This window comes from Oncorhynchus kisutch, linkage group LG14, assembly GCF_002021735.2.
Source record: "Oncorhynchus kisutch isolate 150728-3 linkage group LG14, Okis_V2, whole genome shotgun sequence".
In the NCBI taxonomy this organism is placed as follows: Eukaryota; Metazoa; Chordata; class Actinopteri; order Salmoniformes; family Salmonidae; genus Oncorhynchus; species Oncorhynchus kisutch.
The window spans coordinates 11171066-11193732 of record NC_034187.2 but is presented as its reverse complement, the minus strand read 5'-3'; the positions used below and the strand labels follow the sequence as shown (position 1 = coordinate 11193732).

At 42.0% G+C, this 22667-nt stretch overlaps 1 protein-coding gene across 3 annotated transcripts in view; it reads right to left on the bottom strand.

The window, feature by feature from the left end:
- The window catches only part of LOC109904306 (syntaxin-binding protein 5), a 44744-nt gene extending 27320 nt beyond the window's left edge, over positions 1-17424 (bottom strand). For 2 of the 3 annotated variants that reach the window (XM_031787805.1, XM_031787806.1), the window contains exons 1-7: positions 16712-17424; positions 15879-15976; positions 3752-3833; positions 2384-2484; positions 1932-2066; positions 779-842; positions 553-636 (exon numbers count right to left, since the gene is read on the bottom strand). In XM_031787805.1, the coding sequence (XP_031643665.1) occupies positions 553-636; positions 779-842; positions 1932-2066; positions 2384-2484; positions 3752-3833; positions 15879-15976; positions 16712-16849 (702 nt within the window). In that variant the 5' untranslated portion in view covers positions 16850-17424. The remainder of the gene's footprint in view (positions 1-552; positions 637-778; positions 843-1931; positions 2067-2383; positions 2485-3751; positions 3834-15878; positions 15977-16711) is intronic. The other variant, XM_031787807.1, reaches the window with a different exon arrangement.
- Between the last annotated feature and the right edge of the window lie 5243 nt (positions 17425-22667).

Sequence of the window (22667 nt, the reverse complement as noted above, 5' to 3'; positions counted from 1 at the left end):
ACTGAGTGGATAGCCTGGAGGATAAAGATACACAGAGAGAAGAAGAAACAGTGTGTACTGAGTGGATAGCCTGGAGGATAAAGGTACACAGAGAGAAGAAGAAACACAGTGTGTACTGAGTGGATAGCCTGGAGGATAAAGATACACAGAGAGAAGAAGAAACAGTGTGTACTGAGTGGATAGCCTGGAGGATAAAGATACACAGAGAGAAGAAGAAACACTGTGTACTGAGTGGCTGCTTCATAGTGGATCAGGAAACTCATAACAGCAAGTTGTGATGTGGATCTTTCAGACAAGGAGATCTCTTAACACATTATTTTTCCAACAGAGTGTTACATAAATCAGTCTGAATCCACAATAATATCCATTGCTTACAAATGCATTGATACATTTCCAATGTATTTGCTGAATTGCAATGTTTTGCAGTGAAGATTGATAGAGTCGTATGTCAAATGAACATAATTGTTCACTGTGTATTTCATTTCTAAATGCAAGTCCCCCTCTCCCCAGTCAGTCCCCACAGGAACCAACAGCCACAGAAAGATGCCTTACCTCATCATGATTGTAGCGGTAGTCAGCTTTTTTGCATTTCAGATCCCACAACACCACGGTCCCACATTCAAATCCAATCAAAATCTGCCACAATAACAAGCAACATGATTATTTTCCTTTTTGAGAATTGGATTTTTAGAAGCAGGTTGTAAATAATCAGCAATGTTCTGAAGCTCTGGAATTAATGAATAATTGATTGATTGATGGCTCTTTGGAAAGTTCCTACCTTTCCCTCATCCATGGGGTTATCACTGATGTGGACCACAGGCCCAGGGTGTGACTTGGAGGACCTGAGGGGGAACGGGGAGATGGAGGAAACAGCCTCACTCTTAACTTCTACCGTCTGTGTGAATCAAACAATACAATATTCTTATGTCCTTAACTTCTTCTTCCTGGTTTCTATACCAACTTCCCAAGGGCATAGCACAAGGGCATAGCACAGGGGCATAGCACAGGGGCATAGCACAGGGGCATATAGCACAGGGGCATATAGCACAGGGGCATATAGCACAGGGGCATAGCACAGCAGAATAATAAACACCATCTTTGACAGACTTCTAACTAAGACATTGTACATTTTAGTTATTTAGCAGACGCTCTTATCAAGAGACTTATAGTAAGTAGTGAGTCATTTAGCAGACGTTCTTATCGAGAGACTTATAGTAAGTAGTGAGTGATTTAGCAGACGCTCTTATCGAGAGACTTATAGTAAGTAGTGAGTCATTTAGCAGACGCTCTTATCAAGAGACTTATAGTAAGTAGTGAGTCATTTAGCAGACGCTCTTATCGAGAGACTTATAGTAAGTAGTGAGTCATTTAGCAGACGCTCTTATCGAGAGACTTATAGTAAGTAGTGAGTCATTTAGCAGACGCTCTTATCGACAGACTTATAGTAAGTAGTGAGTCATTTAGCAGACGCTCTTATCAAGAGACTTATAGTAAGTAGTGAGTCATTTAGCAGACGCTCTTATCGAGAGACTTATAGTAAGTAGTGAGTCATTTAGCAGACGCTCTTATCGACAGACTTATAGTAAGTAGTGAGTCATTTAGCAGACGCTCTAATCCAGAGACACTTACAGTAGTGAGTCATTTAGCAGATGCTCTAATCCAGTGTCACTTACAGTAGTGAGTCATTTAGCAGACGCTCTAATCCAGAGACACTTACAGTAGTGAGTCATTTAGCAGACGCTCTAAAACAGAGACACTTACAGTAGTGAGTCATTTAGCAGACGCTCTAATCCAGAGACACTTACAGTAGTGAGTCATTTAGCAGACGCTCTAATCCAGAGACATACAGTAGGAACGGTAATGGGGTATTATTTGGGATGTACACATACTGTAGAAACCCAAGCAGATATAAGGCAGACAGGCAGACTCACAGTTCGATGGCTTTGTTCCACATAATGACGTAGCCTGACAGTGTGAAGGACTCAACGTTGACGATGTGGATGTTTCCTTTCTCTGTGCCGATGTACAGCCATTTACTCTGGAAGGGCAGGTGACAAAACGTGATCCTGTAGGGGCAAAAAGGGAGAGCAATCAATCAAGAGGTGCCTCTCAAATGACACCCTATTGTGTATATAGTGCATTACTTTTGACCAGGTGCACTATATTGGGAATAGGGTGCCATTTTGGATGCAGATATGATGATGATTTATTTATTTTATTTACTTTTGTTCTCTCAAGTAGCCCATTCCCCAATGGTGACCAGAGTTCAACCATTTTCTCACAAAAATGAAAAGAAGAATAGAATAAAAATAAGCACGAGGCACAATCTCAACACCACAATGAACCTCAACACAACACCACTGTTTACATTATCCCTACGTACCTCTCCCGATTGAATTTGAGAGTGTGCAGGATAGCTGGTTGCTTCTGCCGCAGGTTCCACAGGTGAACGCTGTCATCAGCTAAGGCACTCACCAGCGCCCCCTGTTGACGGGGGTTATAATAGGGTTAAAAGACCTCGACACAAGTAATACTATAAGAAACTGCAGTAAACATGGTAACAGGACAGGTCAGAGATGTGGTGGATTAAGAGATAATCAGGTCCATAAAATAAAGAACCACATACAGAGAGTCTTGCTTCCACAAAGCCTACATTAGTGTTTAATCAATGTGTTCACTAAATAGAGAACCACATACAGAGAGTCTTGCTTCCACAAAGCCTACATTAGTGTTTAATCAATGTGTTCACTAAATAGAGAACCACATACAGAGAGTCTTGCTTCCACAAAGCCTACATTAGTGTTTAATCAATGTGTTCACTAAATAGAGAACCACATACAGAGAGTCTTGCTTCCAAAAAGCCTACATTAGTGTTTAATCAATGTGTTCACTAAATAGAGAACCACATACAGAGAGTCTTGCTTCCACAAAGCCTACATTAGTGTTTAATCAATGTGTTCACTAAATAGAGAACCACATACAGAGAGTCTTGCTTCCACAAAGCCTACATTAGTGTTTAATCAATGTGTTCACTAAATAGAGAACCACATACAGAGAGTCTTGCTTCCACAAAGCCTACATTAGTGTTTAATCAATGTGTTCACTAAATAGAGAACCACATACAGAGAGTCTTGCTTCCACAAAGCCTACATTAGTGTTTAATCAATGTGTTCACTAAATAGAGAACCACATACAGAGAGTCTTGCTTCCACAAAGCCTACATTAGTGTTTAATCAATGTGTTCACTAAATAGAGAACCACATACAGAGAGTCTTGCTTCCACAAAGCCTACATTAGTGTTTAATCAATGTGTTCACTAAATAGAGAACCACATACAGAGAGTCTTGCTTCCACAAAGCCTACATTAGTGTTTAATCAATGTGTTCACTAAAAGCACATTGCAAACAGATGGTTAACATAATGTCTGACTGTAGTGCATGCTAGTGAGACGATAAGACAGACCTATACGGAGAGGAACCTGGCTGAGGGATGGACAACTAAGGTTGAAGCGACAAGGCAATGATACAATCCAGGACTTTCTCAATAGTATTTCCTCGACTCCATAATGTCTGGCTTTCTCCTCGATTACTTCTCAAAACGCAGAAGAATCCTCCCCTCTGACGTTCTTCTTGAATGCGTTTTGAGAAGGAGGCGAGAACAAAGAGAGGACACAAGGAATCAAGTAAAGACTGTTGAGACACAGGGGAGTGCTACTGGGGAGGGGGACCATAGAGTTGGATATAGGACTCACCTCGTTGACCAGAAACTGAAGCTGGATTACAGCTGCACCACTGTCATGCTGACAGTAACACTCCACACCCGCACGGCCAAAACTAAACAGTTCATTCAAGGAAGAGACCATGCTACAGAGATGGACAGTGTGTACATTTATCATCAGCAGACTGATTTGAATAGGCTAAACTGTATCAATCACACAAGGGCACATTTGATTTGTCATTTGATTTGTCACCAGCAAGACACATACAGCAATAATGTAAATATTCCAAATATACAATCCTTTCTGGCAGAGGCTCAAGTAAACCATGAGATCAATGCAGATATACAGTGATTGACGTGAGGCATGGTAGGACTGTATATGACTTGGCACATGGGGCAGGGATCCTCCTATGCTTACTGTCCATGTTGCATTTAACTTCAGCAATGAGTCTGTATGATCTCTTTTCCCTGAGCCCAAGAGTAAAGAGCTTTAAGAGAGACATTGGTAGAGCCGCACCCACCAACTTATCAAATGATCCCATCTACAGAATTTCGAAAGGCATTCAAAACAAGGCATTCACTTGTCTCCCGCCCTCAGATTTCAAAACACTGACTGACTCTGCTCCACACAACAACTAAATCTATTCATACGGTCCAGTCGGCCTTCACCACAGTTACGGTCCAGTCGGCCTTCACCACAGTTACGGTCCAGTCGGCCTTCACCACAGTTGCGGTCCAGTCGGCCATCACCACAGTTGCGGTCGGGTCGGCCATCACCACAGTTGCGGTCCAGTTGGCCATCACCACAGTTACGGTCCAGTCAGCTTTAACCAGTTACGGTCCAGTCGGCCATCACCACAGTTGCGGTCCAGTCGGCCATCACCACAGTTGCGGTCCAGTCGGCCATCACCACAGTTGCGGTCCAGTCGGCCATCACCACAGTTGCGGTCCAGTCGGCCATCACCACAGTTGCGGTCCAGTCGGCCATCACCACAGTTGCGGTCCAGTCGGCCATCACCACAGTTGCGGTCCAGTCGGCCATCACCACAGTTGCGGTCCAGTCGGCCATCACCACAGTTACGGTCCAGTCGGCCATCACCACAGTTACGGTCCAGTCGGCCATCACCACAGTTACGGTCCAGTCAGCTTTAATACCCAGTTACGGTCCAGTCAGCTTTAATACCCAGTTACGGTCCAGTCAGCTTTAACCGGTTACGGTCCAGTCAGCTTTAACCGGTTACGGTCCAGTCAGCTTTAAAACCAGTTACGGTCCAGTCAGCTTTAAAACCAGTTACGGTCCAGTCAGCTTTAAAACCAGTTACGGTCCAGTCAGCTTTAAAACCAGTTACGGTCCAGTCAGCTTTAACCAGTTACGGTCCAGTCAGCTTTAACCAGTTACGGTCCAGTCAGCTTTAACCAGTTACGGTCCAGTCAGCTTTAACCAGTTACGGGTCCAGTCGACCTTCACCACAATTGGCACAACGTTTGAGTTGGGGAGTTATAAATAAAAACCAGTGGACAATGACTGTTATTTATTCATAACCATGCACCAGTCAGCATGGAAGCCAGGCAGGCAGGAAGCCAGGCAGGAAGCCAGGAATGCCTCCGTCCTCTTGACATTCTGTAGATGGGATCATTTAATAAGGTGGTGGGTGCTGCTCTACCAATGTCTCTTTTTGCAGGCAGGCAGCAGAGAGCTACTGTGGAGTCACCGCTCTTTCTCTGGCTGAATCCAAATTGGCCCCCTTTTCACTAGAAAGAAAGATGGATAGAAAGCTGATTTCACAGAACAGAATAATGATACCGTTCCAATGAAAGGAGGAGCAGGTGCCGTGTGACAGGTGTGAAGTGGACAGCGGAATGAGGAAATGAGTGGAAGTAACATTACCTGAGTACACAGTTGTTTCAGGAAGTAAACCTAAATACTCTGGAGTCAGAGGATAACATGTCTATACAACGAACACAGAAGAACAAGACCCGGGACAACACCTTGACTACTCTTCCGTCAACTGTTTTTGATCCTGAATTAGTCTATAAGGTTGTTAACTTATCAAAGCTAATGAGCCAAATTATTTTATAGTTCCGAATTAGTCCATTCTGAATGTGTAAACAACTCAACCTTATTTCAAGATGGAGTTTCTCTGCACCCAAAGAGATGTTGGACAAAGAGTAATGCAACCTAAAAAGAAAAAAAATCATAAAAATCATAGACAGAGAGCCAGTCAAAAAGATGACAGCTGGCCCAACAGGCAGACCAGTAGGAACACAAAAGCACCGTGACTGCCAGCCTCAGCCTTACTGTACCTGGCAGTGAATATGATAAGCAAATGGAAAGCAGCAGATGGCAGGCACGCTCAGAGATGAGGCCTTCTATGCATGCTAGTGCTACAGTATCCAGTTAGCTTGGATCTGACAGGCACACCGAAATAAGATCTGTATGTCTGAACAGGATTAACAAAGCTGTTATCAAACAACCTCTGAATGCCTTGAACAAACTAGGGTGGGGTTACATTACAGCCCAACATACTTCCATTAACCTGGCTCAACTGTGTGTGGGCATCACAATATCGTTTAATCAGAGGGCCATAACGTCACTTCATCAAATTGGCCGTGCTTATATTTGTCCTGTTTCACACAAGTCCCTGTTCAAGTGTGTGGTGTGAAATGGAAATGTTTTTTTTGCATATTCCACTCCCCCTGAGACACCCTCGGAGAGTGGGGTCTATTAGGGTTAAGTGCCTTGCTCAAGAGAAGATTGACAGATTTCACCTAATCGACTCAGGATTAGAGCTCTAACCAGTAAGCTACCTGATGACCAGTGGAGGAAAAAGTACCCAATTGTCATAGTTGAGTAAAAATGTAAAAAGATACCTTCATAGAAAGGTATCGCAGCCGGCCGCAACCGGAAGACCCGTGGGACGGCGCACAATAGGCCCAGCATCTTCCGGGTTAGGGGAGGGTTTGGCCGGCAGGGATGTCCTTGTCCCATCGCGCACTAGTGACTCCTGTGGCGGGCCGGGCGCAGTGCACCCTGACACGGTTGCCAGGTGTAGCGGTGCTGTGGCTGGCTTCCGGGTTAAGTGGGCATTGTGTCAAGAAGCAGTGCAGCTTGGTTGGGTTGTGTTTCGGTGGACGCATGACTCTCGAACTTCGCCTCTCCTGAGTTCATACGGAAGTTGCAAAAGACTAACTACCAATTGGATACGACGAAATTGGGGAGAAAACGGGGTCAAAATAAAATTATACAAATGTAAAGTATAAATCATTTCAAATTGCTTATAATAAGAAGATCTGACGACACAATTTTCTTCAATTGTTTTATTTATTTATTTATGGATAGTCAGGGGCACACTACCACACGCAGACATAATTTACAAACAAAGCATTTGTTTAATGAGTAGTCCATATCAGAGGCAGAGATGACCAGGGATGTTTTCTTGACAAGTGAGTGAATTGGACCACATTCCTTGCTGCTAAGCATTGAAAATTACTTTCGGGTGTCAGGGACAATGCATGGAGTAAAAGTACATAATTTTATTTAGGAATGTAGTGAAGTAAAAGTAATTTAAAAAATATGAATAGTAAAGTACAGATACCTAAACAAACTACTTAAGTAGTACTTTAACGTATTTTTACTTAAGTCCTTTACACCACCACAAACAAAACTGTTGAAGTTTCTCATTGCTATTTCATGCACAGTTATAAAGGGATGTCATCTCTATTCTCTACACACAATACTTGTCATCAAGTGAGTGGTGTTAATTCTTCCAAGTCCAAAAGCACTTCATGTTCATTGTCTAGGCCCTAGTAGGCTAAACACTAAAGCTGGATGGACACTACACAACTTTCAAAATCCTAACATCATTGAGCCTCTCACATTAGAACAACCATCTTTCCTGACATTTTTGTGTGTGTGCGTTGCCAACGTAGTGGTGCGCACACTAAACGATGTGGCACAGAATGTGGTCACACACACTACAAGATTCTTCACCTGGTCGTGAGGATCCTCATTGCCATTCTGTCTTGCGAAAACCATGATGTGATTAGATTGTTACGTGGTTACGAGCTGTGGCTCAAAGCAACCTTATAAAAGGTTCAGTCAGACATTCACGCTTGCCATACAGAGTTGAAATACCTAGCCAACATACTACAATAACATTGCTTGTGAACTTCATAGCTGTAACGATGACATGTTGCCTTCGGTTAAAGGCAAGTACAAACGCATACTAGTATTTCATCGAGTCAATACATTCTGGGTGATTCTGGCTAAAAGAAAAAAAACTCTAATTGGCTATTGCTGATCACCCTTCTCAAAACTTGTCGTTGTGCGTTTCACACTACAAGAGCATTGCAGATTGAGTGTCGGATTTCGGGACGATTGGGCCTGCTCAAAGACGAGATCGGTAAACCCTCAGATTCTGTCTTTAACCCGCTCACATTAAACGAGCGTCGGTGACGGCTGCGCGCCCCGAGTAGTCAACGACGTGGGAATTGTGTCTCCGATATCAAAAACTTGTCTGGGACGGCTAAATTGCAGCCAAAATCATGTAGTGTACACCCTGTTTATGAAGACTCCAGCTAACATAGCTGCTGCTTGTGCTGCTGACAAGAATATGTACTATTCATCACCACGCAATCAACTTATCCAATTCGTTAATGTGCTCCACTTCTCATGAAACCCAAAACACATTCTTGTAGCATGACATGGCACAGGATGCTGAGTCACACATAGCACCCTGGTCCCCATGATAGCATCAGCGGCACTTAACTATTCTTAGTAGACAGACCTGGGTTCAAATACTATTTGATAAAATTTCAAATATGCAATGATTGAGTTTGCCTGGCTTAATTGGACAAATAGAATAGTCCCAAAACTGTAAACCCCACACATCTGGCACTCCAGGCAGGCTAGAGCAAACGCTAAAAGTTTTTGAAAGATTTCAACCAGTATTTGAACCCAGGTCTGCTCAGTGAAACAGCACTACAGAGAGAGAGAAGGATGCTGACTGATAGACACTTCCTCATCGGTAAACCACAGCAGTTGGCCCAGCAACATTTCATAAGAGCAAGAGGGTTCATATCAGATGAATTTGGTGTTTATTAGGATCCCCATTAGAAGCTGCAATAAGCATCAGCTACTCTTCTTGGGGTCCACATGAAACATGACACACTGCATACTACAAAACATTATTAGTCAAGGACTGAAATACTTACATGTAAAACATCACACGTAGCCTACAATATCTAGGTCTAATACATACGCAGTGCAAATTACAATACATATGTCTGTGTCTCTTCACAGCCCCCTTTGTCAGTAAGGTGTCCTTTTATCGTTTTTTTTTAACTGGTTTTATTGCTAGCTTGAGTTACCTGGGGTGGCAGAGAGTTCCATGTAGTCATGGCGATATTTAATAGTGTGCAGTTCCCAGCCTCTGTTCTGCGGACTGTGAAGAGACCTCTGGTTGCACCGATAAGTGTCCGAGATGTGTGCCAACTGCTTGGACAGTTTGGTACCTTCAACACAATCAATACCTCGCACAAAGACCAACAGTGATGCAGTCACTCTCTCCTCAACTTTGAGCCAGGAGACTGACATGCATGTTACTGACACTTTCCCTCTGTGTACATCTACGTGCTGCTTGGTTCTGAACCAACTGAAATGTACCTATGTCCTTCTTTGCCACACAGCTGGGCATTAGTCCAGGTGTGATAAAACTAGGGCCTGTAGGTCTGTCTGCTCGACATATGTCAAGAAGGCATAACAACGCCCTATCGTGGCCAGACCTCTTCCCATTTTAGCAACCATTGAGTCTATATGTTCTAACCATGAAAGCTTGCTATCTAGAGTTACACCCAGCAATTCAGTCTCCTCAACTTGCTCAATAACCACATTATTCAATAATAAATCTAAACAACGTATAGTATTGAGTGAGTGATTAGTCCCAAAAATAATGTTTTTAGTTTTTAGAGATATTTAGCACCAGCCTATTGCTAGTTACCCATTCTAAAACTGACTGCAGTGAATAAAGCCTGTATAAGGTCATTTGTAAAAACAGAAAACAATGGCCCTACCCGGCTACCCTGAGGTACACCACAGTCAACTGAATTTGCATTTGAGAGGCTTCCATTAACTAAAACCCTCTGTCCCAATCATATGGACATGTCTCAAATATGTGTTCTGTTGACAAACAAATGTGCTTCAATATAAAAACAGACCGCTTCCAATATAAACACAACAGAGAACTCGCTCTTCTGCCTTTTGATATCTGTGCAAGAATATCTAATGAATATTCACTCAATCCATCACCTCAGTTATAGGCCTGAACACCAAGTACTTATTAGCATTGAGTACTGGAGAGGATCAGGGATTTAAAAATAAGAAACGCAATTAACAGAGAGAAACCAGTGATTAGACTGATTTTTAAAGAATGTACTACAAAATTATAGATTTTGTTAGACAATAGGTTAAATGAGCTTCCTCCAAACGACTGTATTAGTCAACCACTACTAAAGTTTTCCTATAACGGCCAAGAGCCATAGGAATACATGGATTAGATTAGTGGAAAAATCCATGAAATAGAGATAAAAACACTGTAGTAGTAGAGACAGATCTTGTAAAAGTAGACATTTATAGTTTGTAGACAAGTTTACATCTGGTGAGCTGTGGCTGCATTTCACAACTCTGGGGCCATTGAGGGGGATCGATACTGCCGCTCTCATGAAAAACGGACCAATTGCCTTCAACGGCAGTATCCCCATTAGGTCGGCCATTATTAGGACATGGAGGTGTGTGTTAGTGATGCACGGGTTGACTCATAACCCGCAGTCCCCATGGTTTATCTGCGTGGCAAGGGTTTAGAGTCATGAAATAAAGGAAAAAAAACAATACATTATTCTTGTGCAATTCATATACACCGAGTATACCAAACATTAGGAACGCCTTCCTAATAATGAGATGCACCCCCCTCTTTTGCTCTCAGAACAGCCTCAATACGTCAGGGCATGGACTCTACAAGGAGTCTAAAGTGTTCCATAGAGATGCTGGCCCATGTTGACTCCAATGCTTCCCTCAGTTGTGTCAAGTTGGCTGGATGTAATTTGGGTGGTGGACCATTCCTGATACACACGGGTAACTTGAGTGTGGAAAAACCCAACAACATTGCCGTTCTCGACACAAAGCGTGTGCCAGCGGCCTGACACCTACTACTATACCCCGTTCAAAGGCACTTAAATCTTTTGTCTTGCCTATTCACCCTCTGAATGGCACACATACACAATCCATATGTCATTAGTGCGTAGCATAAGCCTAAGCTTTAGGGCCTAACTGTATGCTCGCCAATTACCGAATGCTTTTGTGAACTTGGGCAGAAGTTCAAGTCAATCTACTGAGACAAAAAGGACAATGTCAGAGTTGAATTCAATAAGAGAAAGTTGCGAGTTGAAAATAAACAGAAGGGAGGGCCAGAACAGTAGACTAAAGTTTAGGAAAGATTTGGTGAAGTGGTAAAAGAGGATGGCAGCAGTGCAGTCTATATTATCTGTGATGATCGTGAGGTGCTATACAAATTCAACAGTCACAAGACGGGGACTTCAACATGGCACGTCAAAGGAACTATAGGCTAGGCCTACTGCTTAGATGGGTTAAATGGAATAGTAGCCGAACTGAAATCTGGAAACTGACTGTAGGTTTATAACCACTCACATAATTTAACAATAATTAAGCAGTTCTTGCCGTAAAATAATACACCAAATGTACGTTTTGACTTTGGAACAGGAGTGGAGAAATATGATTGATTTATTTCAGCATCTTGAGAGAATGAATGCGTGGGTAGGGACCGTCTGAAAAGGTGCCATCTTTATCAGCTTAATAAAAGCTGACAGTATCTCAACCACATAAAATATGCATCCAAGCCGAACAAAAATCTTATCAGAAACATGGGTCGTTTTAACAGCTTTAAAAATGTCCTTAAAACCAGTCAAACTGATGTAAACTGGGGGGGAACAGGGTGTCGTTCTGCAGCTCCTTTGCAGGTGCAGGCCTTAGATTTGTACTTTGTCACATATAGTCAGGCAGTTGCGGGTGGGTTATTAGCAATTGCGGGCGGGTGAAAAAAAAAAAAGCTGACCCACACATTATTATTTTATTTAACTAGGCAAGTCAGTTAAGAACAAATTCTTATTTACAATGACAGCCTACCGGGGAATAGTGCCTTGAACAGATTTTTACCTTGTCAGCTTGGGGATTCGATCCAGCAACCTTTTGTTTACTGGCCCAATGCGCTAACCACTAGGCTACCTGCCGCCCCATTATTAGTGTCTGTGTGGGTGTTCTTTAGGAAGTATAAAAGAAATAGAGCCCACACACTCATAAGCTCCACCATGTGCCTTTATTAATAAACAGTGTTTATATCCTGCAAGGATCTTCGGCAGGTCAACTTCTTTAGGAGTTGGCTTATAACCAAACAATAACGTCCTTAAAAGGACTAGGATATGATTAGTGAAGCTTAAACCAAGTTTATTCACCCATTGGGTCATAGAGCTTCCTCACTAAACCACATCTCTCCACCCTGATCAGTGCCTGCCAACATGTGATCATCTTTCCTTCACTTGGTACATTCCAAGCTTAATTACCTCCACCATATACATTCCTCTACAGAACCATTAACTTCTGGTGTAGACCTTAGACTATAGCACTCAATATTTCAATAGGATACCTGATAATTAACACTATTCCAAGTTTGGGAATCAGAATGCAGAATCCATAAGTATAGATTGAAAAATGCTTTCTGAATGCACTGTATCTACACACATTAACCCATAATAACAGAGCAAAAACTGTTTTTTTGTGCACATTTTTTTATTTTTAAACACACAAAAAACAGCAATACCTTATTGACATAAGTATGCTGACCCTTTTGATGTGAGAATTTAAATTGAGGTCAGGTGCATCCTGTTTCCATTGATCAACCTTGAGATGTGGGGATCAGATCTGGGGAAGATTATCTAAAAATGTCTGCAGCATTGAAAGTCCCCAAGAACACAGTGGCCTCAATCATTCTTAAATGGAAGTAGTTTGGAACCACCAAGACTCTTCCTAAAGCTAGCCCCCTGGACAAATTGAGCAATCGGGGGAGAAGGGCCTTGGTCAGGGAGGTGACCAAGAACCCAATGGTCACTCTGACAAATCTCCAGAGTTCCTCTGTGGCGATGGGAGAAACTTTCAGGACAACCATCCTTGTAGCACTCTACCAATCAGGCCTCTATAGTAGAGTGGCCAGACGGATGCCACTCCTCAGACTGGGGCGAAGGTTCAGCTTCCAACAGGACAACAACCCTATGCACACAGCAAAGACCACGCAGGAGTGGCTTCGGAACAAGTCTCTGAACGTCCCTGAGTGGCCCAGCCAGAGCCCGGACTTGAACCCGACCGAACATCTCTGGAGAGACCTGAAAATAGCTGTGCAGCAACACTCTCCATCCAACCTGACAGAGCTTGAGATGATCTGCAGAGAAGAATGGGAGAAACTCCCCAAATATAGGTGTGCCAAGCTTGGACTGTCATACCCAAGACGACAAGGCTGTAATCGCCGCCAAAGGTGCTTCAACAAAGTACTGAGTAAAGGGTCTGAATATTTATGTAAATGTGATATCAGGGTTTTTTTGCAATAAATTTGCAAGCATTTCTAAAAACTTGTTTTTGCTTTGTCATTATGGGGTTTGTGTTTAGATTGATGGGGGAAAAAAACATTTAATCCATTTTAGAATAAGGCTGTAACGTAACAATGTTGAAAAAGTTAAGGGGCCTGAATACAATGTATATCACTGCTATATGCTAGATCACCCATCCCTATAGATCACTGCTATATAGTAGATCACCCATCCCTATAGATCACTGATATATGCGAGATCACCCATCCCTATAGATCACTGCTATATGGTAGATCACCCATCCCTATAGATCACTGCTGTATGGTAGATCACCCATCCCTATAGATCACTGCTATATGGTAGATCACCCATCCCTATAGAGCACTGCTATAATGGTAGATCACCCATCCCTATAGATCACTGCTATAATGGTAGATCACCCATCCCTATAGATCACTGATATTATCATCATATTATTTAAGTAGGTAAGTTAATTGGAGACATATTTTACAATAATCACCAGACCAAGAAGGAACAATGAAAAACACCTAAATTACAGAGAACGACATGATGCAAAAACAATACTCTCTGTTCTGGGAACGATATAAACTGGTGCCATGCGTTTGCATGACCTTCAAAGTCATAAGTTTACCCAAGCCGAGTTTAAAGGTCAACTGCCCCTTAGGGCTGGATTACAATTACCTCAACAATTCATGCCCCCTTTTGCCTATCAACACGTGGTGGCGCTGTGTTTTCTGGGAAAAGACTGGGCGAGTTCGCTTTGCATGTATCGGTGCCCCAAGTAGGCGGAGACATTTCCTTAGGAGGACCAATGGAACGGTCAAAAATGTGCAAACCCAGTCCACCCGGCGCACTGTGCAATGCAAAACGATCCCCAGACAACACGGTGTCTTTGGCAGTAGCTTGATGTGCAATGCTCAAATGGATCGGGAACTTAAATAGCTACTCTCATGAAAATGGTCTTCCGTAAAGTTGCTCAACAATCAGATGGCCAGGATATTGATTACATCCAACACTACCTACAAATTCTGTGAGCTGTCAAACGTGAGACTGTGCCTGGTGCTGTTGGTGACGGTGAGTTGGTTACACTAGCTAGCAAGCTATATTATTTGATACCTCAAACAAGTAGGAAGATGTTGTTAAACAAGTGTCTCATTAAATGCATTCCAGACACTGGTTCTTGCTACCTTGGCATAACTGTGATTTGACAGATAAATATCAGCCAGCTATTAGATAGCTATCCCCCAAGCTATGCTAACCGGCTGCAGATAGCTATCCCCCAAGCTATGCTAACCGGCTGCAGATAGCTATCGCCCTCAAGCTATGCTAACTACCAGCTTAAAGCTTGGCTAAACACAAGGTCAGCGCTGGTCAACTTACCAGGATTCAAATGTAGCTTACATACACACTGTGTGTACAAAACATTTGGAAAACCTTCCTAAATGTTGAGTTGCACCCCCTTGTGCCCTCAGAATAGCCTCAATTTGTGAGGGCATGGACTCTACAAGGTGTTGAAAGTGTTCCACAGGGATCCTGGCCAATGTTGACTCCAATGCTTCCCACAGTTGTGTCAAGTTGGCTGGATGTCCTTTGGGTAGTGGACCATTATTGATATGAACAGGAAACTGTTGAGCATGAAACACTCAGCAGCGTTGCAGTTCTTGACACAATCATACCGGTGCGCCTGGCACCTACTACCATACCCCATTCAAAGGCACTTTAATCTTTTGTCTTGCCCCTTTCACCCTCTGAATGGCACACATGCACAATCCATGTCTCAAGGCTTAAAAATCCTTCTTTCACCTGTCTCCTCCCCTTCATCTACACTGATTGAAGAGGATTTAACAAGTGACATCAATAAGGGAGCATAGACTGAACAAGTGAATCCAGGTGAAAGCTATGTCATGGAAAGAGCAGGTGGTCTTAATGTTGTGTATAATAGAATAATATGCAATTTAGTAGAAGCTTTTATCCAAAGCGACAGAGTCATGCCTGCATTTTTAGTATAAGGACCCCGGGAAAATAACCCACAATCCTTGTGTTGTAAGCGCCATGCCCTACCAAATGAGCTATACAACCTGCTAATATATAGCTATACAACTGAGCTATATATTTGTATTTGATAATATAAACTTGCTTCACCACGGCTCTGGTCAAAAGTAATGCACTAAATAGGGGATAGGGTTCCATTTGGGACACAACCCAACTCTGCTGCTCAGACATACAGATAGTAATAGTGTGTGATCCTCTATAACCAGTTTCCTCCATTAACTGTATATGATGATCTTCATAGAAGCCAATATAAGGTCATATCAACTCTACCAACATAGAATCTCCATTGAGCATGCTTTTAAGTCAAGGACTAAACCAAGACTTAAGACATTGTCTGGGAAATTGGTCCTAAAGCAATCATCTGTATTGTTTCGGGCACTGCACTGGGACTGTCAATATTGGTAGTTTAGTTTCCTTCCTATTAAAAGAAAAAAGGATACAGTCTCACAGCTCCGCTCTGAGTCCCGATGGCCAGAATTTTTTGCACAGGGTCAAAGGCCATGGAGGAGGGCTGGTAGGGAAAGCCATGGCGCACAGTCTGGAGGAGAGAAGAACACAATCTGCATTAGCTAGCTGCTAGTTTACAGACAGTTAAGTACGGTTATGTCATCTCATGTTTTATATAACCAGGAAACTGTCCAACATTGAGAGGCATTAATCTTCACCTAAATACCAACGATTTATGCTCAGTTTAAATCAATATCTAGCTGAGTGTGTCGCTTTTTCTCAGAACCAAAAAAGCCAAAGATTTCTAGTAAGGTAGCTATCTTGACAACCAAGCTATGTTCTTTCACTGTCAGATCACTGGACAGCTGCTGTAGTTTGTTAGCTAGCTAGCCAATGTCTGGATGACCTAGCTATCTATTTATAATCCAGAGAAACTGGATTATTCAGATTTAATTTATGGCTGGCTGTTGTGGACACTAATAGTCACTAGCCTGGCGTCATTTAGCTAACTAGTTAGGCAGCTATGAAGCTATGGCAAATGGCAATATCAGAAACGGGGACCGTGGGAGGCAGTCAGTTGATTAGCAATACATTCCTCTGCAGGTTTGACAACTAGCAACACTAGTAGCTAACTAGATGGCTACCCCCCTAGCTACAAGATCCACACCAATGCAATATCAGCATAGACACAAATAACAAAAATACAAACTACTATTGCCACACAGAAAACTGACTAGCCGACGTCGACGTTTTAGAAATCACGCGCTGTTATCTTCAATGATTCCCAGCAAAACAATCGTCGGCGGCTTAGTTGATCGTAGCCCACCTTGCAGAGCTGGAAATGCTCCGATTGTAGCGTCTCTTGGATCACATCGTTTTGATTAGTTCCTGGTTGTGGAGATGCAGTGCCAGAGGAAGAAGCCGTCAAGCCGTCCAGCACTTTTCTGATATTGAACTTCTTCATTTTCCACCAATACAGACGAGGACAAAACACAAAAAATGGATCAACGAAGCCACCATAAATGTTATATAGCGGTAACAGTTACCTAGATAACGTAAACTGCTCTTAAGACGCACACTTGGCTAATATCTTGTTTTGATAATATCGCATGTTACGGACGGTGTAGTCACCGCACTTTCCATAGCATCATTCACAAGTACACAGTTTATGAACATTAATGCATTGTCGAAAATATTTGTTTTATCCATCGATACAATATCCAGTCGGAGTCGATCGTAGGCTCTCCTGACGACAGCCACTATCAGCTAGCCAGCCCAGCTAACACGGAAACGCAGTGAACCGCAGTGACGAGTCTGCGCGATAGAGGCAGCAACACGGATGTAAGCTACACATTGGAGCCAGTAAAGTACAAATCTAAATAAATCTGTATTTTTGGAAACCTATGTTGGAAACAAATTATGAATCACTGAATAAGAGAGTAACATTCGTCAATTGTGTTATCCATCGAGCTTACTAGACAAAGTCACAAACCAAGCGCTCATTCACAGACAGTACAGTATGAAGATAAAACTGAAATCCACGATCACACTTATAGGCGCTGTCATGGCGACGTTGGATAAGTAGGCTCATGCGTACAAACACGTCATCGGGTCTAACGGTTGTCTCGCGCCGAACTGCGCATGTGATGGCCGTCAAATCAAAGGCACACCTTCGATATTATTTTTTTTATTTATTTTACCTTTATTTAACCAGGTAGGCAAGTTGAGAACAAGTTCTCATTTACAATTGCGACCTGGCCAAGATAAAGCAAAGCAGTTCGACAGATAAAACGACACAGAGTTACACATGGAGTAAAAACAAACATACAGTCAATAATGCAGTATAAACAAGTCTATATACAATGTGAGCAAATGAGGTGAGAAGGGAGGTAAAGGCAAAAAAGGCCATGATGGCAAAGTAAATACAATATAGCAAGTAAAATACTGGAATGGTAGTTTTGCAATGGAAGAATGTGCAAAGTAGAAATACAAATAATGGGGTGCAAAGGAGCAAAATAAATAAATAAATAAAAATTAAATACAGTTGGGAAAGAGGTAGTTGTTTGGGCTAAATTATAGGTGGGCTATGTACAGGTGCAGTAATCTGTGAGCTGCTCTGACAGTTGGTGCTTAAAGCTAGTGAGGGAGATAAGTGTTTCCAGTTTCAGAGATTTTTGTAGTTCGTTCCAGTCATTGGCAGCAGAGAACTGGAAGGAGAGGCGGCCAAAGAAAGAATTGGTTTTGGGGGTGACTAGAGAGATATACCTGCTGGAGCGTGTGCTACAGGTGGGAGATGCTATGGTGACCAGCGAGCTGAGATAAGGGGGGACTTTACCTAGCAGGGTCTTGTAGATGACATGGAGCCAGTGGGTTTGGCGACGAGTATGAAGCGAGGGCCAGCCAACGAGAGCGTACAGGTCACAATGGTGGGTAGTATATGGGGCTTTGGTGATAAAACGGATTGCACTGTGATAGACTGCATCCAATTTGTTGAGTAGGGTATTGGAGGCTATTTTGTAAATGACATCGCCAAAGTCGAGGATTGGTAGGATGGTCAGTTTTACAAGGGTATGTTTGGCAGCATGAGTGAAGGATGCTTTGTTGCGAAATAGGAAGCCAATTCTAGATTTAACTTTGGATTGGAGATGTTTGATATGGGTCTGGAAGGAGAGTTTACAGTCTAACCAGACACCTAAGTATTTGTAGTTGTCCACGTATTCTAAGTCAGAGCCGTCCAGAGTAGTGATGTTGGACAGGCGGGTAGGTGCAGGTAGCGATCGGTTGAAGAGCATGCATTTAGTTTTACTTGTATTTAAGAGCAATTGGAGGCCACGGAAGGAGAGTTGTATGGCATTGAAGCTTGCCTGGAGGGTTGTTAACACAGTATCCAAAGAAGGGCCGGAAGTATACAGAATGGTGTCGTCTGCGTAGAGGTGGATCAGGGACTCACCAGCAGCAAGAGCGACCTCATTGATGTAAACAGAGAAGAGAGTCGGTCCAAGAATTGAACCCTGTGGCACCCCCATAGAGACTGCCAGAGGTCCGGACAGCAGACCCTCCGATTTGACACACTGAACTCTATCAGAGAAGTAGTTGGTGAACCAGGCGAGGCAATCATTTGAGAAACCAAGGCTGTCGAGTCTGCCGATGAGGATATGGTGATTGACAGAGTCGAAAGCCTTGGCCAGATCAATGAATACGGCTGCACAGTAATGTTTCTTATATAAAGTTGTTTTGGACGAAAATTGGTTGGTCACCTTTAGGAGGTTGGAGTAATAACATGTTCAACTACTTGACATTGTTTTGAATCTAGATTGAGCCTTTAGGTTTCAAGAAAACAACTACGGAAGAATGTTTCATTTCTCTCAAACCCCAAACAACGGCCAAGTCTGTTTGGTCTGTTTCGCGTTCCCGGAAGTCTTGCAATGTTGCAACTCTGGGTTTAGAAACTCTGTGGCTCATCATTAAAAGTATCACAAAATCGCATATGTATACCATTGGCGTACCACGGACCAGTTATACCATAAGTAAAGTGACAAATTCAGACAGGTTTTCTTGTCATGGTCCTTAGTTTATAAGCATAATTTTCTCCACACAGATATTATATATGGAAAAGTCGGGCCATATTGTATAAAAATACTGCCTTGATTTTAGAATATATCCTATTGGTGAGCCAACTTGTAAATTCAGAGGGTCTTTTAGTTAATTTTAAGGAATTATTATCACTTTACAAGGTCCCTGTAACACCTAAAGATTTTGCAATTGTTTTAGATGCCATTCCCTCAGGTGTTTCTTCATTATTCAGGAACGTGTCAAGACCTGACCCTCAGGACATACCGACGATTACCCCTGTTGACTCATCAGTTGGAAAGATTTGTTTTTCTTTTAGCAACAACAGTAGGGCTCTACAAGCCTTGTTTCAACAGGATGTTGGATCTATACCTTATGTCATGCCTTATTGAAATGGTTTTATTGATAATATGTGTTGGGGAAAAGTTTGGATGTACCTACATTCCCACTTATTAACAAAATTAAGGACGTTTCTTTTTAAATTATTCATAAATATTATCCTACCAACCACTATACGAAGAAGTAAAAGAAAAACATAAATTCAAATTTTACTTTTTGTAATGACCACCCAGAAACAGTGTTGCATCTTTTTTTTTTTGCTTTGTATTCATGTAAGGAATCTGTGGCAAGACATCAGTAGATATATAATTGAACACATTTATGAAGACTTTACATTATTATGGAGAGATGTGATGCTTGGATTCTTTACCTACAATAGAAATAAGTTGAAACAATTTTATGATGTTCATTTCATCATTCTTTTGGCCAAATTTCATATTCACAAATGTATATTTACAAACAAAACACCACATTTTATTACCTTGCAAAAATAAATGTAACTGTATTTTAAGACAATTAAATACTCTGCCAACAAAAAAGATGTTAGAATTATAAATGTCTGTATGTCCCTTAAGGTCCTTGTGTAGTGTGATATTGTACCCCCTAGTCCAGCCCCTAGTCCAGCCCCGCCCCTAGCCCAATTGTCCTTGGTATATTCTTTATATATCCTTGTTTCCCCAGGTACTTTTTGTATTGATTTGTTGTTACTAAAAAAAAATTAAAAAGGGGAAGAAAAAAAAGGATAAAAGTGCCAAATTCCTACCACCTTGTGTCTGCATCTCATGACCAGAGGACCGTTTTACTGATGTTCAGAGACATGCAGTGGAAGAAAAAATATATATTGTTGTTTTCATTGTTATCGGCGTTGTTTTTTTTATAAGTATGAAACACTATTTAACATTAAAACAGACAATTACTCATGAGAGAATTCATTATATAATTATTTCATTCGTCAAATATTGCTACTGGAGGTGGCTAATAGCTATTACCTATGAGTTCAGAGTGTGATAAAGATAGCCTGGTCCCTCTGTAGATGTTCATGACAACTCCATTGCTCAAGCCATTGTTTGGCATGTGAGTGACAAGGAGTTGGCATGATAGCACATACAGCCTGGTGCTCAGGCTATGGAAAATGTACACTAGATGGCACAATTTACCAACATTGCTACCCAGCAGTCACTCTCACAGAGTTACCGACATGGAAGGAACAACTAGAAAACGAAGAAAAGACATTGGTGACGTCGATGGGAATTGGTAATATCTATCAGAAATATTGAACACAGGGTTTCAATCTCTCTCCACATCCTATCCCCCTCTCCTCACCATCTCCCTTTCTCCTCATCCTTACCCTCTCTCCTCAACCTGTCCTTCTCTCCTACTGAGGACCGACAGAGTGTTTTAGGTCTGAGTGTATAGAAATCAGCACCATGGACAGTGACACATGGACCAGTTGAGGGGTTTATTGTTATGTTTTCTATGAATATCAAAACACTGAAATCTCAATATATTATGGTCAGTGGTAGAAAAAGTACTAAATTGTCATACTTGAGTAAAAGTAAAGATACCTTAATAGAAAATGACTCAAGTAAAAGTTAAAGTCACCCAGTAAAATACTACTTGAGTAAAAGTCTAAAGTATTTGGTTTTAAAAATACGTCAGTATCAAAAGTAAATGGAATTGCTGAAATGTGTATAAGTATCAAAAGTAAAAGTGTAAATCATTTCACATTCTTTTTATTAAGCAAACCAGACAGTACAATTTATTTATATTTTTTATTGACAGATAGCCAGAGGCACACTCAGACATCATTTACAAACAAAGCATTTGTATTGAGTGAGTCTGCCAGATCAGATGCAGTAGGGATGACGAGGGATGTTCTTTTGATAAGTGTGTGAATTGGACCATTTTCCTGTCAAAATGTAACAAGTACTTTTGGGTGTCAGGGAAAATGTATGGAGTACAAAGTACATTCTTTTATTTTGGAATGTAGTGAAGTAAAAGTAAAAGTTGCCAAAAATATAAATAGTGAAGTACAGATCCCCCCCCCCCAAATACTATTTTTACTTCAGTAATTTACGCCACTGATTATGGTTGCCTGGCTACACACACTCCTTGCTCTGGCCAAACGCTATGCCACACCCACATACGTTAATTTCTTCTCTGCATTGAGTCTGGATCTGAGTACTTCCCACGACTCTTCACCGAATGCGAACAGATTCGGGGCCGTGTGATTGGTCTAAAAACCGATGGGTTGGGCCAGAGCCAGAACACACGTGGGTAAAGCAGCACACATTTGTCATTGGTTTTGATAATCTGATTGGTTAGAGATTATCCAATCGCTGATGACGTTGTTTTGTACAACACCTCTCTTGTCCCTCGTCACCACAAACAACTTCAGTGATGTCAGTGTCAGACTAAAGTACGTAACAAACGACAGAGCAGTTTTAGTTAAAGCTCACTGGTTGGTGCACAACATGCAGTACAAGAGAAAGAAGAGCCAGATAACAGAAAGTGTGTCTGCTTCGTATTCCCAAAATAGTGCACTTCCCTATGGGCCCTGGTCAATAGTAGGGCTGGGATGATACCAGTATCGCAGACCTTCAGTGGCAATTCAATAAACAACATAAAGTAGTATCTGGTGCTAGCTACTACACATGCTTCCCAATTGAATAAACAGTTTGGCTCATCAGAATTCTTTATAACATTGTAACAGAAGAGGTCAATAGAATTGATCCCTGAGAAAGAGCGAATGAAAAGAGGGGAATTGAAAAAGCATTAGAACAGGTTAAATTTGTGGTGGGGATGGCACTGCTGTGGATAGTGGCTGTTTTACAAAAAGCTGCACCATCGAGAACATCTTGACTGGCTGCATC